The sequence below is a fragment of the Lemur catta genome, chromosome 20, assembly GCF_020740605.2.
Source record: "Lemur catta isolate mLemCat1 chromosome 20, mLemCat1.pri, whole genome shotgun sequence".
Lineage (NCBI taxonomy): Eukaryota > Metazoa > Chordata > Mammalia > Primates > Lemuridae > Lemur > Lemur catta.
In genome coordinates this window covers 10,817,577-10,835,257 of record NC_059147.1, presented here as the reverse complement: position 1 = coordinate 10,835,257, position 17,681 = coordinate 10,817,577, and the positions used below count along the sequence as shown (strand labels likewise).

The 17,681-nt window shown below is 37.2% G+C and overlaps 2 protein-coding genes across 8 annotated transcripts in view; one reads left to right on the top strand and one right to left on the bottom strand.

Annotated features, from left to right (window-relative positions):
* Positions 1 to 10,603, bottom strand: part of RPGRIP1L (RPGRIP1 like) — a 100,184-nt gene extending 89,581 nt beyond the window's left edge. Inside the window, exons 1-4 of the mRNA XM_045533195.1 lie at positions 10,515 to 10,603; positions 7,890 to 7,981; positions 5,760 to 5,901; positions 1,984 to 2,282 (exon numbers count right to left, since the gene is read on the bottom strand). Of these exons, the coding sequence (XP_045389151.1) occupies positions 1,984 to 2,282; positions 5,760 to 5,901; positions 7,890 to 7,974 (526 nt within the window). The 5' untranslated portion in view covers positions 7,975 to 7,981; positions 10,515 to 10,603. The remainder of the gene's footprint in view (positions 1 to 1,983; positions 2,283 to 5,759; positions 5,902 to 7,889; positions 7,982 to 10,514) is intronic.
* A 115-nt stretch (positions 10,604 to 10,718) lies between these two features.
* Positions 10,719 to 17,681, top strand: part of FTO (FTO alpha-ketoglutarate dependent dioxygenase) — a 353,884-nt gene continuing 346,921 nt past the window's right edge. For 6 of the 7 annotated variants that reach the window (XR_006730336.1, XR_006730335.1, XM_045533193.1 and 3 more), the window contains exon 1: positions 10,841 to 10,942. Coding sequence is in view for 5 of the 7 variants with exons in the window: in XM_045533193.1 (XP_045389149.1) it covers positions 10,898 to 10,942 (45 nt within the window). In the remaining 2 variants the exon portion in view is untranslated. Of the gene's footprint in view, positions 10,943 to 17,681 lie in introns of all 7 variants that reach the window. The other variant, XM_045533190.1, reaches the window with a different exon arrangement.

The window sequence follows — 17,681 nt, the reverse complement described above, 5'->3', positions numbered from 1 at the left end:
CAGCAGCTTGTGGGTAAAGGCTGCTTGTAGCCAGAGAGGGTCTGGGGTTCTCACCCAGCAACCGCAGGCTGAGATATTCCTGACAAGTCTAGCCTAACTCCCAGCCTCAGAGGCAGTCCTGAAGAGTCTATTAAGGTTGCTAAGGTATCAACTTTGGTAATGACGCCTCAAGTTTATTCAGAAAGATGGAGATTAAGAAAGTACTCATCATTACTTAACGTTTTGTGCAACTTCCAAGTCCTAGACTCCATACTGAACAGTGGGTAAGGTCCAAATCACTAAGAGCACATAAACATAAGGAGAAACTTAAACCATGTAGTTACATTTATAAAAGACCCTGTTGCTCTGTGGCTCTTTTTTCCTTATAGGGAGAAATGTCCATCAAACTTGTCTATTTAAACAGCAATTTATAGCACTAGATTAGTTTGCCATTTTAATCTAAAAATTGGGATTTATTTATTTATTTGTTATGGATAGGGGTCTATGTTGCCCAGGATGAACTGACACTCCTAGGCTCCACTGGTTTTCCTGCCTCCGTATCCCAAGGACTATAGGTGTACGCCACTGTGCCCAGCTTAGGCAATATTTTTATTTAGTATAACATAAAAGACCTTGCAGACCTTAGAGATCTCCTTGCCCAGTTATGGTCCCAGATGGCAAAACTAAGATTCAGAGAAGATAAGTGACATTTTAATGGTAGAATATATTATTGTGGAGCTATCATCTGATTTCTTACCTAATCTGGCATTATTATCACTCCATTTTATAGATGGGGAACGTGAGGCTGAGAGTTCAAGTATTCTCTTCTATGTAAAAAAGTTAAGTAGTGGCAGTATTTTCTGATTTATAATTCATTATGCTTACTTTGGTTATATTCAAAGTCGACTGCCAATCTCACATAGCTAGGAGTAGCCAAGCCCTTTCATCCTACAGCTGCCTCCTGCTTGCGTGGAGGCCTTACTGACTTCAAAGGAAGTCTATCTAGGGAACAGAGAGTGTTAACATCTTGGCTTAGAGAGAAAACTACAACAAATTTTTCTCCCTTTCTGTTCATGTGGTGTTTTTTTCTTCCTCAATAAATTGAAACTAAAGTTTAACATGATTCTTTATATCTCTAAAACTATTTGGTCTTTATGTAAAGTATATTCCAATAAAAAGCAATTAGAGCTAAAACTTTATTTCCTTTCCTAGTAGTTGACATTTTAAAAATGTTACTTAAAATGTTTATTGACTTTTAGTTCTATTATAATAAAGTTTCTGGGTGGAGAAAATTGAGAATTTTTATTAGAAATATTCATGTTCTATATCAAGTCTTTATCTATGCAATTGAATTGCTTTGTAACCTGGGTAGCTTTTTCATTTTCAAGATGAAGAAAGTCATTGACCTCTGATCATTTTCAGAGATGGAAGAGACCTTTATGGTCACTTACTTCGATCCATTTATTTTACATGTAAAGAAAACTTAAGTGCAGAATGATTAGGAAACTTGTCCAAGGTCACCAGCTAGTAAGTGGAGGAACAAGAACACAACGTTCCACTGTTATGCTGCCTCCATACAATAAGAAAGATTTCAACATTTTTGCAAATTTTTAAAAGATCTTTGCATGAAGAACTTAGATGTGATCATTCAAAACAATAAGCATGGTCATACATAAGCAACTAGCTGATTTCCCCACTTGTCTGAGTCTGTACGATTTCCATCTGTATTATAATCAAGTCAAACTCAACTCAAATTTCACTTAGTTATACATGTCTATCAGAATGAACAGTTATGTAGAATTTTTCCTAAACAAATGTAAGACTGATCTCATGATTCTTAAATGATCTTCATTACAATACTATTTTATCAAAAAGCAAATCAAAAATTATTTTTCTAGAGACACTTCAAAGTATAAATAATACAGAAATAAAACTTTGTGTTTGTGTGTGAAAACAATCTATTAAAAGACTTAAGTTTAGGATTTAATGTAAGCTTTGTTTTACCTTTCCTGGGACATTCCTGTAAACCTGCATTTTCATTCGCTTTTCTACGCCCAGTGTTAATACGAGATTGTACGCGATTGTATGGAGTTTGCCTGTAACCCTGGATTTGCAGTTGTTGTTTGGCAGAAATTAGTCTGTTTTTGAGGATTTCATTTTGTCTTTCAAGCTCATGAACTTTCTCTTGCAGCTGCTCAATCATTTCTTCCATTTCCACATCTCGTCCCAGCCGCTTGGGGCCGCCACCAACCCGCTCATATCTTTTCTTGTCATTAACTAGCCGTATTAACTTGGTGGCCATTCTAGGGAAATAATAAAAAGATGAAAAGGAATGTGAGAAGTCAGCATAAAATGCATTCTGTTGAAAGGAACATAATCACTGTGAAGACTTCAGTGCAGAACCTGAATAATAAATTTCAGGTTTTGATGTAACTATTACTGCCTGTGAAGAATCCTTTGATGATAATTGAAACCACTGGGCAACAATCTGCTTTATAGCACTGACAAATAACAGTTTCCTAAGGCTTATCATTTAAGGTTAGTAAAGAGAAGACACATATTTACTCCATATGTTCCTGAAATGCAATTTTTAACGCATGACCTTATATAGGAATGCTGTATGCACTTAAATGTAGTTACAGATTGTGGATGTGGTGGGTTATATCTGCAATTCACAGTAAGTTAAAACTTTTGGAAAGTGTGTTAAGACTATGCAGCATTTAGGTAATATATTGTTTTCAGTTGCTCTAGGATTAAGACACATTATACATATAAAAATGTTAGAATGCACAGATGCACACATATAAAGCCAATGAAAAATTCAAAAGAAGCCAAAATGCACCATTAAATGTTGCTTAGTGCTCAAGAAACATTTGTGTTTAATGGTAGAAAATAATTAGATGCAAAAAGTATCATTTTAATGCTACCTTTAAATTTAGACATAAATCGTGCTTTTGACATCTCAGGAGTTTATACCTTTGATTCTTTTAAGTTTTGATAGAAACTGGTTAGACAGAACAAAAGACAGAAAGGGCACATGGGGGTGATGTAATATACACGTACGGAAAACATGCCTGACAGTGAATGGAAAAATCTTGGCAGGACAAGAAAGAAAAGGTGGCTTTGATGAGAGACACAAGTTCAAGACTTTACAAAATTGGTCGCACATCTTCAATAGCTGATTCTAGTTTATAGTGAATCTATTTTTATAAAGATCCAGACAGGAGATTGAAAATAAAAACACACTTCATTTTTCTTTAAATGGGGTTTGCTTTATTTTAGTATGGTTATGGACAGAAGCTTTTACTTAAGACAACAAAAGTGAAATAAAAAAATCCTTAATAGCTTTGGGATGTTATAGAACAACCTTTTTTTTTGCCCTAAGCAGAGTCCTCTGTAAATGCGGTAGTAATACATGTCTATCTACACTTCTGGCTACTCAGCCTACAGCATGTGGCATGAAGGAGAGCTATGCATAACATAATCAGTTAAGATTGTTTTCTCTTTCCCTTGAGGCACACCCATTAAGCACGCTTTATAACGGATATAGGATAATAAAAACCAAGATCCAAGAGTGCCACAAACACTCTAGTAAAATAATCAATGGATTAGTTCCTTTTCCACCTAATCCAGAGAATGATATATCATTGGGAAATTTGGCCAGGTATCACAGTCCAAGAGACTCACACATTCTACCTAGTCCTTTAATGAGTTTAGGGACCTGAGCCCCACCTTGTGACCTATCCATAAAAATAAGGTAGTCATCCAAATGAGATGTCAATCTAAATACTTGAACCTTCTATTACAGAGAGACGTTCACACAGAGATATAGATTACATTCAAAAGAAAGACACAGATTTAACATGAAAAGGTAGTTAATAGCTAGAGAAGTGTCTTTAAATTCCTTAAACGATGTTCACGTAAACTTTCTCAAGAAACATAAGATTGCATCTGTTTGTCCACTAATGGCAATTCCATTTGTTGGAATTGATTATTTTATGATACTAATGATTCATAAGTGATCTGGTAAAGTCTGAGCACTTATTTAAAAAGGTGGTTAATAAAAATCTGTATTTATTTATTTATTTATTTATTTTTTGAGACAGAGTCTCACTCTGTTGCCCGGGCTAGAGTGCCGTGGCGTCAGCCTAGCTCACAGCAACCTCAAACTCCTGGGCTCAAGCAATCCTCCTGCCTCAGCCTCCTGAGTAGCTGGGACTACAGGCATGTACCACCATGCCCGGCTAATTTTTTTTTCTATATATATGTTTTTAGCTGTCCATATAATTTCTTTCTATTTTTAATAGAGACAGGGTCTCACTCTTGCTCAGGGTGGTCTTGAACTCCTGAGCTCAAACAATCCGCCCGCCTCGGCCTCCCAGAGTGCTAGGATTACAGGCGTGAGCCACTGCGCCCGGCCAAAAAAAATCTGTATTTATAAAAGTGATGCTAATTACATCTTTAGGATAAATTTAAAGACAGTATTACCCATGTATCTAGGTCACTGTTAGTGGTGTAAGACTGAGAAGGAATTTAGAACTTTGGGTCAGTGTTTATTGGATCACCACTCTCATGGCTGAGCAAAATAAAATTCCATGAGGTTAAATGGCCTGAACATACCACAGGCTAGTGGCAGAGAGATAACAGAACACATACATACAACTGACTCCTAGCCCAGGCCTTTTGCCATTAAATGACATGGCTCATTATTGTTTTTTGTTTTCAGGCTAGGCCAAATTACTAATGAGGTCAAGGTTGTGAATTCAATTATTTTACTGACCAACAGGCTTACAAAGAAAAAAAAATATTCAGTGGTCATACACTACCTGTCACATTCTAACTGGCTGACATGTGTGTGCTATTGATCAGAAAGGGACTCAGGCAAGGGAGTCACATGTCTTGAAAACAGCCATCATGACTCAAAAACCAACTCAAATAAAAGGCCTGCACACATCAGGTTATGGGGCTCTTAAGACAAAGTCCACAGAGTAGAAACTAAACTGGAATCACCTCTTTAAGATAAATTCTGAGCAGGAAAAAAATCCTATATTTTTTCTTGAATGGCAATCTCACCTTTTCTTTGAACCTGGAATAGTAATAAGAACACTGACCTGCTCATGCTTACAAATAGGAATGCACTTTTTTGTTTTTAATGCCATACATTTAGAAGATAGGCAAAGTGTTTCTGAATAACAAAAAATTAAAGAATATCTGCTCTTAAATCATTCTTAAATCATTCCTGCACAATTTTTTTGCATATAAATAAAAAGTGACAATATGTTTCTTTAAAAACAGTAGAGGCTCTTTGAAATAAATATAGAATCTAGACTAACCCAAGCAGTTAAATATGTTCCAGAAATTTAAGTGATATTTTCATTAGTATACTCCAAATCTTAAGGGAACATGCATTCTAACAAGTTAGAATAATTACTTTTAAAAACTTTCATATTAAAATCAAAACATTTAAAAACAGATGCTTTGGCCATTTGCTTATTAACCTATAAGTATTATTAAACCAAAAGTTATTTATAGATATGATATACTCCTTGCACTCTTAGCTATTAGCCCTTTTCTTTCAAATAGCAACTTCAGACATAATAAACACTCACATAATCTTTCTGGTTTATTATTCTAGTTTGCAAGATTTTCCATTTTTAAAAATTATACTTATTTGCAACCTGCCTTGTTCCAAAAAAGATTCAAGGTGTGGTTTTTCAATTAAGTTTATAAAAAACCATACCCTCCAAACTTTGAGAGTCAAGAAAAAAAGCTATTATAACCTTTTAATTTTATCCTCTTGCTTGCGGGCATGCTGTTTAAGTAAAATGTTTTCATCATGCAAACGTAAAAATCTGTCTTCCAGTTCCTCACGACTGACACGTGACACTGCCTGGCGAGACTTCATCGTCCTTGTTGAAGTTTCTGCAAAAATGCCAAGGTAATTAATTGTGGGATTACTTAAAATAGTCTCTAAAAATGAAAACTCTTGATATTAACATAATTTCTGATGCCCTCATCTTAGATTTTTTTTCTTTGTGACCTACAATTAAGATTGCTTTAGAAAATGCTATAGCATTATTCACATCAATGATTTCAGGTGAGAATAAAAATCTTTGCTATTAATACTTTACATACAATATTAGCAATTTGAGCAACAATAGTATCCATGCAAAAAAGTATTCAAGCAACCATTCTGTAAGAATATAAGATGGAACTCTGATTCAATAAAGACTTTCCACTTCATATGCTGAATGTTGTGAAAACTAAATTAAAAGTCAGAGTATCCGAAACTTATTTTTTTATTATTTTTTTTTTTTGAGACAGAGTCTCGCTGTGTTGCCCGGGCTAGAGTGAGTGCCGTGGCGTCAGCCTAACTCACAGCAACCTCAAACTCCTGGGCTTAAGCGATCCTACTGCCTCAGCCTCCCGAGTAGCTGGGACTACAGGCATGCGCCACCATGCCTGGCTAATTTTTTCTATATATATTTTTAGTTGGCCAGATAATTTCTTTCTATTTTTAGTAGAGACAAGGTCTCGCTCTTGCTGAGGCTGGTCTCGAACTCCTGACCTTGAGCGATCCACCCGCCTCGGCCTCCCAGAGTGCTAGGATTACAGGCGTGAGCCACCACGCCTGGGCGAAACTTTTTTTTTTTTACAAAGGCAAGAGTGAGAATAATTCTGCAAACACATACGATTAAGACATTTTTCTGAGCTATAGTGTTAGGTTATAAAAAATAAACTAAAAATTCTAAGACAAAACAAAAAAAACCCTAAAATTCAACAATTGTCATTTAAAAGCTTTACAAATCATTTCCCTATATGCTACTTTACATACTTTTTAAGAAGAACTTTTACATCCTTTAGCATGTGTAGATATCTTTTTACAGATGCTTAAATTTTCCATAACATTGTGAAGTAGGTCAATTTCAACAATCCTCCAGCAGAAACAAAGAACAAATTGATAGAGATTAAAGTCCTATGATGGGTTAATGAGGACAAGAATTGAACTTTCAGATTATCAAAATCCACTAAATAGCTTTGCACACTTAAAATTTACTTGTCTTTGAATACTTGGTACTCCCTCAAAGATTTAGAACAAAGCTTATATATACTTTTTACTTTTAACAGTAAAATCTTTATAGCCAAATTTACCCTTTTCAATAAATAATATATTGACCACCTTTCTGAGGTATTTCAAGGTGGCCACTCATACTGTTCTAATTAAAGGTGTACAAAGATTCCCTAGGGGAATATATTTTAAATATTCTTTCTCAATAGCAAATGTAGTGGCATGAGAGTATGGCTGACACATTGTACAAACATAAACAAAGCTCTATACTCTAAATTGTTCTTTAAAGTAGTGCTTTTCTTTCACAATTTGAAAGTGTTTTTTAGCCCTACAGCAACCATTAAGTTATAAAAGGACAAAGAAAACCTTTAATGTATATTAATTTGATAAAAAAGTCACTATCACTTGCATAAATAAGCTATTTTGAGATATTCTACTTAAAAGGCAAAAATTTTAAAATATGGCATTTCCTTCCACATAAAATTTAACCATAAAGAAATGTTTTAATGGTGAATGTGATTTAAACCAGGCAATTCAGTTTGGAGGCTTGATATTCTCTATGTAGTTTCTACTGACGTGTGGAATTTTAAAAACATGATTTATAACAATTCTTTATCAGAACAGAGGGGGATTTTACATTTTCTATGAGCTGTTGATAATTGATGCATGCAGTAAAATACCATATGTGTTCCAAACTCTCCATCATTTTGTTTAGTCCAATCAAGAGCTATATAGTTACTTAAATGGTTTGGTTTGTACAAATATCAGAAATGCTTTATATTAAAAGTAAAGAAGTCACTGATCAAAGTTCATAGTGGTAATAAATAACAGCTGGCCATACCTTGTAACCCTCCCATTCCAAAGAGGTTTAGACCTATATCTTTCACAGGCAGGTCTCCTGCAGTCTCATCAGCTGGACCAGACATGGCCTATCTGTGGAGAAAGGCAAATTCAAATAAACTCTTTCGAAGTTATTACATTCACTATGCAATGGAATGAACCAAATAAAATGAATAAGGGACTAGAACTTTAATGGACATCTTATTGTCCACATGTGCTGCCTGAAGAAGATGAAAGCTTCTATTCTAAAAGTAATACTACATTCAATCATGGAGATGGTGCTCCTCTCAACAGTATATTTCCTATAGTTTGCTTAGGAAATAAAGTAAGATTATCGTTTAAGAAATGCCCCGTCTCCATCCCTTCCCCTTCCCCAACCCCTAAAAGAAAGCAGGTATCTCAGAAAAAACTTAGGTCAGGAACTTGATTCAAATGGTTGTTCTATCATTTACCAGCTGGTCAAGTCACCTAACCTGTTTCAGTCCCTTAATTTTAAAAATGGAGAAAATAATATCTGTCTCACAGAGTTATTCTAAGGTAAGTGAGATGGTAAATTAAAAGAACTTAGCACAGATGCCTGGGATGTGAATATTAATGTTAATGTTCTGAATATTAATGTTCTGCTCGATGCACAAATGAGTGGGTAGTTCCAAGTTTTGTGAAAAAGGTTTCATAAATTCACCAACCGGAATGTTTTTGTTGTATGTTGCCTTCTTTACTGCCCAGGTTCCAGGGTTTAATTACCTCAACACATAGGCTGTCCAGGTAATTCTGCTATTTTTACAGTTTCCATTCTTTACAGATATATACCACAGTAACTTTATTTTGTACATGGATGTGAACGGTCGCTACAATGTCTAATATGAAAAAAGAAGATTCTATATTTTTATTTCAATCTACCTAGAAAGCCAAATGCAAACTGTCAATGAAGATACTTTAATGCAGAAAAATTCTTAAGCTCTAGGATGTTGGTGACAGACTGGGAAGACGAAGAGAGTGGCAAGCTTATTTGTCTTGTTCACCACCGTATTCTTGGAGGCTGGCATGGAGTTTGGCACATTCACTGAGTAGGTATTCGCTAGGTAGTTGTTGAATGAATGGAGTCAATGGGCTTCAGGGTCTGTGAACTCAGAGATGTTTTACAAAATTCTGCATGCTTATGTGTATATACAATATATTTTGGGGAGAGGGTTCATAACTTTAATTATAACTCACAAAAGGTGGAGAACCACTGCATTTTGCTGTGACAAAAACAGCTAACAGACAAATGCCTGGGACATCATCTATTTCTTTTACAAACACTGCTACAGAAAGGTCAATTTTAAGACTCCATTTCAACACAGGCCACATGTGAAAATGATTACTTTTCCATGATAGAGTTAAGGTTGCTTTTATAATAACAGTAATGATGATGATAGTGGTGTTAACATTTATTGAATGCTTACTATGTGCTAGGTACTGTTCTAAGTGCTCTGTTTAGATGAATTAATTAAATGCCCCACAATATTCTTATGAGGTTGTTACTCAAATGACACCTGTTTTACAAAAGAGGAAGCCAAGACACAGATTAGGTAACTTGCCTGAGGTCACACATTTAGGAAGTACTTGTCTCCTGATATATCTGGTTGTCTCAACTGGGAAGGGAGCAGGGTGCTGCAGGCATCTAGTGGGTAGAGGCCAAGGATGTTAAACCTCCTACAAGACATAGGACCTACAACAGATAATTGTCTGGCCCAAAATGTTAATAGTGTGGAAGTTGAGAAACCTTGCACGGTGCTGCAATACCTCTTCAATACCAACTCATGCTATCTCTCCTTGCTCACTATGCTTCACCTGCACTGTTCCTAACCTTCCTCAGCTTCACCATACCCTTGTCTTGCTCAAGGCCTTTGCATTAGCTGGCTCCTCTTTCTTTGGAGCTCAGCTCAAATGTCATTTCCTCAGAGAGGTTTTCCCTGACCATACTCTTCCTGCTAATTTCTTCACGGTATCTTTTATAGCAATTGCCTCTATCTGAAATTACCAGATAGAATTATTGTTTGTCTCCATATAAACATCTTGAGATGGGTATTTGTCTTCATAGCTGGTCAAGAACAGTGCCTGGCACATGGTGGGTACCAATATTAATATTTATTGAATGAATAAATGAGGCACTGAGACTAAAGTGGCAAGCAAAGTCCCCACATTTATGGAGCCAACAGATTGTAGAAGTAATCAGACAGTAAGGAAACAACAAGTAATGAAGCAAACAATAGGCCACCCAGGAGGTTTAGGGTCTACCAACCAACTCCTCATCCAGGGCAAATGAGCGAACTGCGTTTGTGACCTTCTACTTGAAGGATTTGGATAGTGACGGCAATTAGCAGCATCAAATCTCATTAGCTGAGGTTCAAGGTTGGCATATAAAATTTCACATTGGTCCTGGACGCGGGGCAAAAGGGCGGGCTGTGATTCAGGCCTGAGGGATGTGCCGGTGTCTGGGGCTGGGCTGCTTTTTCACGAGAGCAGAACTCCGGGGCCTTATGCAGGCCGCAGAGTAGACCCCGGGACTCTGGGCCTGGCCCGCGCTGCAGGTGGAGGGTGCGCCATCGTCCACCCACGCCCCACCCTCCCCCAGAGCACTTACCGAGCCACCCTCGCTCCGCCGCCCGCTGCCGTTGCTATAGCGCCGACGGCGTGTTGGGCGGCTGGCTGAGAGGAGCACGGGAAAAACATGGCGGGGCCCGTTGCCTCCTGGGAAATATAGTTCTCCTAGGTCCCCAGCCTGTCGGCTCGCCGCGTAGCGGACTACGCTCGCCCAGCTGTCGGACCTGGGAAATTCTTCTCCTCGAAACCCCGAGGCGCTCGCGGGCGTTCCGCGGTGCACCCTGGGAGTGGTAGTTCTCTGGGCTGAAGGGGAGAGTGGCTCCGGGCGGGAGCAGCACGCTGAGAGAACTACATGCAGGAGGCGGGGTCCAGGACGCGGGGTCTACGCGGCCCTGAGGTGGCGAAGGCGGCTTTAGTGGCAGCATGAAGCGCACCCCGACTGCCGAGGAACGAGAGCGTGAAGCTAAGGTATGTCGGACTCCCGGGGGCCTGGGGTTCTTCGTGAGCTGGGAGCTAGGGGCAGGGAACCGGAAGGGCCTGGTTTCATGGCGAGTGGATGCACGGTATTAAGCCAAGGGATGACAGGGCCTTGTCAGCCAGGGACCTGGAGACATGAGGCGGGGGGTATGTTATAAATTCGTGCTGCTCAGGATGCAGGCCGAGTCCTGTTGGTTTGGCTCAAAAGTGAGAATCAAGACAACCCTTTCCCTGTCCTGCTTCTGTACCTATTCCTTGGTTAAATTTGTAGCCACCCTCGTGCCTCAGTTTACTGGATTCTCAGATGACTCTGATCACACTAGCTGTGTTTTCTATTCAATAATGGTCTCTGAGGACTGAGATTGGCTTAGACGAAATATCTGTGCGGTCAGATGTGTTTATTTGGCACAGTTGTCTCAGTGGCCTGTTGATACAGCCTATGTCTTTCAGCGCCGTGGATATGAATCTTTACATTGCTGTCTATGCTCTACCTTTGGTGTTCAGGTTCTGCTAGTTGCCATTCCATGAGATGACAATAACAATGGCAATGATGAGTTTTTTTGGGTTTTTTTTTTTAGCATTTATTGTGTGTCAGGCACTGTATTAGGTTCATAATGTTTACATTATTTTATATTACTATTGCGGCAGATTGCAAGATAGATATTTTACAGATGAGAGTGTTAACAGTCTTTTTCACAAATAAAGAATTGTTTTCCTTTGCCTCATTTGGAAATTCAGGTCCTATTAATTTGTCTAAATATATTGGGAATATGTCCACTTTTTTCCTATCTCCACTACCTTGGATCAAGCTACCTTTATCTTTTTAATGGACTGTTGTAGTAGCCTTCTTATTGGACTATACTCACTCCATATCCTAACTTAACTTCGCTGCCACCTTCTCTCCCTTCCCCCAACAACCAATCTCTTTTCCACACTGTAGAGTGCAATCCTTTCTAAGTGTGTATCTAATTATGTCCCTTTTCTCTGGCCTTACTCTGCCAACCACCTGTTTAAAATCTTCCATGGCTTTCTGTTGTCTTAGGATAAAGATAAAACTTCACATGGCCTAAAAAATCCTGCATGTGCCCAGATCCCATTGGATACAAACCCTCTGGGCATAACACTCTGCTTTCTGCCTGCCTGTCGACTACTGCCATCTTAAAAGTCCCTCTTTCCTGTTTTTTAGTTAGTCATAGGGCCTTTGCACATGCTCTGTGATAGGCAGATATTGGCAGTGAGGATCAGTGTTAAATAAAATATACACAGTTCTTGCTTTTGTAGAAATTGAGTCTGTCTTAAGGCAGTATACCTAAGGATTTAAAACATAAAATCTGCTCTATAATGACCTGAGTTATAGCAGCATTTCACAAGGGACCTGAAGTTTCCATGCTTGAATCAGCATGTGATGTGGGTAATATACTATAAAGATGGCACAAAGAGGGAGACCCTTCTGCATTATTCTACAAGAAACAATTAAATGTCACCCACTGGCATTGTGCATGATGCCTTTCTCACCTTTCAGGTTTATTTTTAAAGTAATCCTTTTATTCTGTAAAGATTTACTGAGCATATATCCCAATGCAATACATTGGGATTATAACTTTGACTAAGATAGAATCCCTTCTCCAAAGGAGTTCTTATTCTATTGAAACCAGAACCGTTGCCCATGAGGTAGTTATTAATGTCACCTATATTTTGGAGATGTGGTAACTGAGGCTTGTAGAAGTTATGACTTGTCCAAGGCCACTTGGTTGCTAGGTGGAACTAGCACTCAGAGCTAGGTCTTCTGACTCTAATTTCAAGGCTTTTTCTCATTTTATGCTTGTGAAACCTGTTGAGTTGATAGAGCAAGTTGTTGTCTTCCTGTTTACTTTTAAGAATTTCTTTGCTCTGTATTTAAAATTTATTCCCTTATGCAATGTTATTGATTAGGACAAAGTATAGGCAGTTTTACATCTTAAATATAAAATGTCCAATTACTCGTGAATTACTTTCTCTTTTTCTAATCAACTTTATTGACATGTAATTTATATACAATAATTTGCAACCATTTATAGTATACAATTTGATGAGTTTTGACAGATGTAGATACCTGCAAAACCACCACAGTTGGCATAGAGAACATTTCTATTCCTTCTAAAAGTTTCTTTTTGTTCATATTATACTCAGTCTCTCCCTCCACCTTGGCCCCCAAGTAGCCACTGATGTGTTTTCTGTCTCTATAGATGATTCTGTATTTTCTAGAATTTCATATACATGGAAGCATACAGTATATATTCTTGGGTCTTTTTTCATTCAGCATAATGATTTTTGGATTTATCCATGTTGTTGCAGATTATTAATCGTTTTTATTCCTTTTTATTACTGAGTAGTATTCCACTGTGTGGATATATCACATATTGTTTATTCATTCACCTATTCCTGAACATTAGAATTGTTTCTGGTTTTGAGCTATTGTGAAAAAAGCTTCTATGACCATTCACGTATAAGTCTTTCAGTTTTCATTTTTATTTGATAATACCCAGGAATGGAATTGCTGAGTTATATGGGAGTTCTTTGTTTAACGTTACAAGAAACTGTTAAACAATTTTCCAGAGTGATTTTACCATTTACAAATTACCACAAGCTTGGTGGCTTAAAACAACAGAAATTTATTCTCTCAGGGTTCTAGAGAGCAGATGTCTGAAGTTAGGGTGTGAATGGGGCCACACTCCTTCTGAAGGCACTAGGGGCGAATCCTTCCTTGCCTTTTCCAGCTTCTGGTGGCTCCTGTTGTTCCTTGACTTGTGGCAGCATAATTTCAGCCTCTGCTTCCGTCTTCACATGGCCTTCCTTCCTATGTTTTTGTCTCCAGTCTACTTCTCGTTTCTCTTATAAGGATGTCAGTTATTAGATTTGGGTCTACCTTAAGTCCATGATCATTTTATCTTGAGATTCTCAAGATCTTCAACTTAAATATATCTGCAAGGAGCTTTTTTCCAAATAAGGTCACATTCATAGGTACCATGGTTTTGGACTTATACATATCTTTTTGGGGAACAATATTCAATCCCACTACACCATATTACATTCCCACCAAACGTGGGAATGTAAAATGAGAGTTCTACTTCATATTCTTGTTAGCACTTGGTATCGTCAGTCTTTTAAATTTTAGCCATTCTAGTGGGTGTGTAGTGGTATCTCATTGTGTTTTTAATTTGCATTTCAGTGATGACTAATGAGGTTGCATATCTCTTTTTGTAAGCTTTATTGAGGTATAATTTATATACCATACATAAAATTCACCTGTTTTAACTCTATAATTCAGTAGTTGGTAGTATATTTATAGAGTTGTGTAACCATCTCCACAATCTTATTTTAGGGCATTTCCATCATCCCCCAAAGAAACCTTGTGTTCATTTGCAGTTATTTCCCAATTATACCCCCATCCCTAGGTAACCACTAATCTATTCTTCATTTTCTAGATTTGCTTTTTCTGGACATTTTCACATAAGTGGAATCATGCAGTATGTGGTCTTTTATGTTTGGCTTCTTTTACCCAGCATAGTGTTTTTGAGGTTCATTCATGTTGTAGCGTATATCAGTACTTTGTTCCTTTTTATTACATGGTAGATAGTATTCTAGTGTCTGGATATGTAATATTTTATTTATCTCTTCACCAATTGATGGACATTTGTTTCAATTTTTTGGCTGTTATGAAAAATGTTAATATGAACATTACAGAGTAGGTTGGAGACATCAATCCTCTTTGCCCGTAAAGAGTTCAGCATGCACTTCCTAAGAACATGGACATTCCCTTATGTATAAATACACTCAATTATCAATTTCAGAAGAAGTTAACATTGATTTAATACTATTATTTAATTCACAGTCCATATTCAAAGTTTTCTAATGTTCCTAATAATATCTTTTGTAGCATTTTTTTTCCTGATCCAGGTTCCAATCTAGGATCACACATAACCTTTAGTTGTTATATCTCTTTGGTTTCTTCTCATTTAGTCTGATCCCCTTTAATACCCTTTAAATTTGTTCCTCATCCCTTCTTTGTCTTTCGAGACACCAATGTTTGTGATGAGTTCAGGCTATTTGTTTTGTAGAATGGCCTTGTATTCTTTTTTTTTTTTTTTCAGACTGGGTCTTGTTTGTTGCTCAAGCTGGAATGCAGTGGCACAGTCATGGCTTACTGTAGCTTCAAACTCCTGGGCTCAAGCAATTTTCCTGCCTCAGCCTCCTAAGTAGCTGGGACTATAGGCTCTTGCCATTGCACCAGGCTAGTTTTTTTATTTTTTGTAGAAACAGGGTTTCGCTATGTTACCCAGGCTGGCCTCAAACTCCTGTTCTCAAGCCATCCTTCTGCACTTTGGAGGAAAGATGCGGCCACTAGAGATCACAAATTTATAACCCACATATTCATCCTGGTTGTAGATGTGTTTTATTTGGCCAAAAAAGACTATTTGGATGTTTCATAATTATTTTATAATATTTAAAATTTGAGGGATTTTACATAAAAATCTGGATATCTGGCTCTCTTGAAAAACAGGAGTATCTGGCAACACTGGGCATCTATTTTCCTAACTAGAGTTGAATAGTGGCTGCTCGTTTAGGGTGGGAAAGGTGCTTTCCATTTTGTCATAGTCCAGTTTTGCCCATTCAGTCACATAGTGGTGTAGGTTGTGGGGCTTTAGAAGCAGACTCTTAGAATCGAATTCTGCTCCATCACTTGTTTGAATAAGCAACTTAACTTCTCCGAGCCTCAGTTTCTTCAACTGTAAAATTGGGGTGATATTTATGGTTCTGGTAGGGATTAAGTGAAAAAAATATATATCACCTTGAACATTCTTGGCATACTGTAAAAATAAATGTTATGATCACCATCATCTCCTCCTCCTCCTCCTCCTTCTCATCATGATCATCACCATCACCGTCACCACCACCACCTATCTGACCCCGGTAGATATTCAGGACTTTATTCTGTAAACTTATATTGAGTGTCTACTCAAGCATGTTTTCTGAACTGTGGTTCCATTAACTTCTCTCCTATGCATCTAGAATGGCACTAGTTGTGTACCACCCTTCAGAAAATTGAGAACATAGTCACTGAAACCACTATGTTCTGTGGTTCAGATGAGGAACCTGGTTAAGTACGGTGTAGTGTACTCAGCACCTGGGTAAAGGTGGCAGATATGGTCCTATGGAACTGGCTGTGTGTCCACGGAAGGTAGATAAGTAAGTACCAACACTAAAGTGGTGAGTTTTATCATGGGAGCTGGACATGATGGCAAGAAAGATCTAACATGAGGTCATGAAATTCCTCCCTTAGGAAGATCTGCTTAAAGGTATAGTAGCCTTATGAACCGTCTAAGACTCCTTAAGAGGTTTTTTAGAAATATTAAAACTGTTTCATTTGTCATGAAATAAAAAGATGTGGATGTTGAATTCCAAGTTAGCCTCAAAGATTCTTATGCTGGCTTAGGTTAGATCATCTTCTTTTAAAATATTAAAAATATAAATAGTTTATGTTTATTACTACAGTGATATATTTGATAGGAACATTTAATACTTTTAAGTAATGTACGTTTTTATCAGTGAAGGAAAATATCCAGAGTATATAAACTACCTGCTTTAAAAAACATCACTTACAAAATCTTCTGCTTTTGGTGATAGTTGTCCTAATATCATTTAGCAAGGTAAACTTTAAGTGATAAGATTTATTGAGTTATAAAAGTAAAAACTGAAAAAAATAAAGTTTGTAATTTATGTATGTATGTTAAAATTTGTATGTACCCACTGGGTGTTTTTTATTTTATTTTATTTTATTTTTTGCAGTTTGGCATTTTAGGGAGGTCCTGAGAAGGTTCTGAATTATGTCACCAGTTTATCTAAACTGGAAACTAAATGTAGGACATTTTTGGTGGTAGACCAATGATCGGAGGACTTAAAAAATTAAAACCTCACCTGACAGCCTCTACTTTGTATTTTTCTTTCATCCCAAAATCCATTTTTATTTTTTGCTTAGACTTTCCTCCAGTGTATGGGTCAACCTTTAATCACTGTTTTGTAGGTTTGATTGCTTTTTGTAAATATTAATAGAAAGGTTAGTGTATTTGATTATAGTTTCCAAACCACTTTAAATAACGTACCTTCCTTGAAAATTAACTAGGTAAACCACTGAGTAACAGTGAGTTCTTGTTACTTTCCGTTATTTCCAGGTCTATTTCTTAACCCTGCTAATATTGGTTTTGAAAACTAAATTAGCCATTCAGTAAAAAGTCTTAGACACTTTGAGGAAACTGTAGCTTCCTGGAAGACAGCATTTGTGTCTAACTCATTCTTTCATCCCTGCAATGTACTTGACAGAATGTCTTCCACATAGGAGATGTTAATAAGTATCTGTTGAAGAAAGATTGAATGGTTGAGAGCTTCCTGCATCTAATATATGATACATGTGGCTCTTAATAGTTATGATACTGGCTCTCTGCCTGTTGATTAGATTTATTTGGGGCTGAGTTTAGCAATATAGGTTTTGGCATTTAGATTATGTGCTACAAAAAAGTAGAAACCATGTTTTTTTTAGTTTTGTCATTCATCATTTTATCCCTAGCACTTAAGATTTTGCCAATCACGTAGTAGATATTCCATACTTGTCAAGTGAATGAATTTCCAAGAGCATTACTTGTTATTCGTTAGTAGGCTTTCTGATAGAGATGGAACCGGAACCTGAAAGAAATAA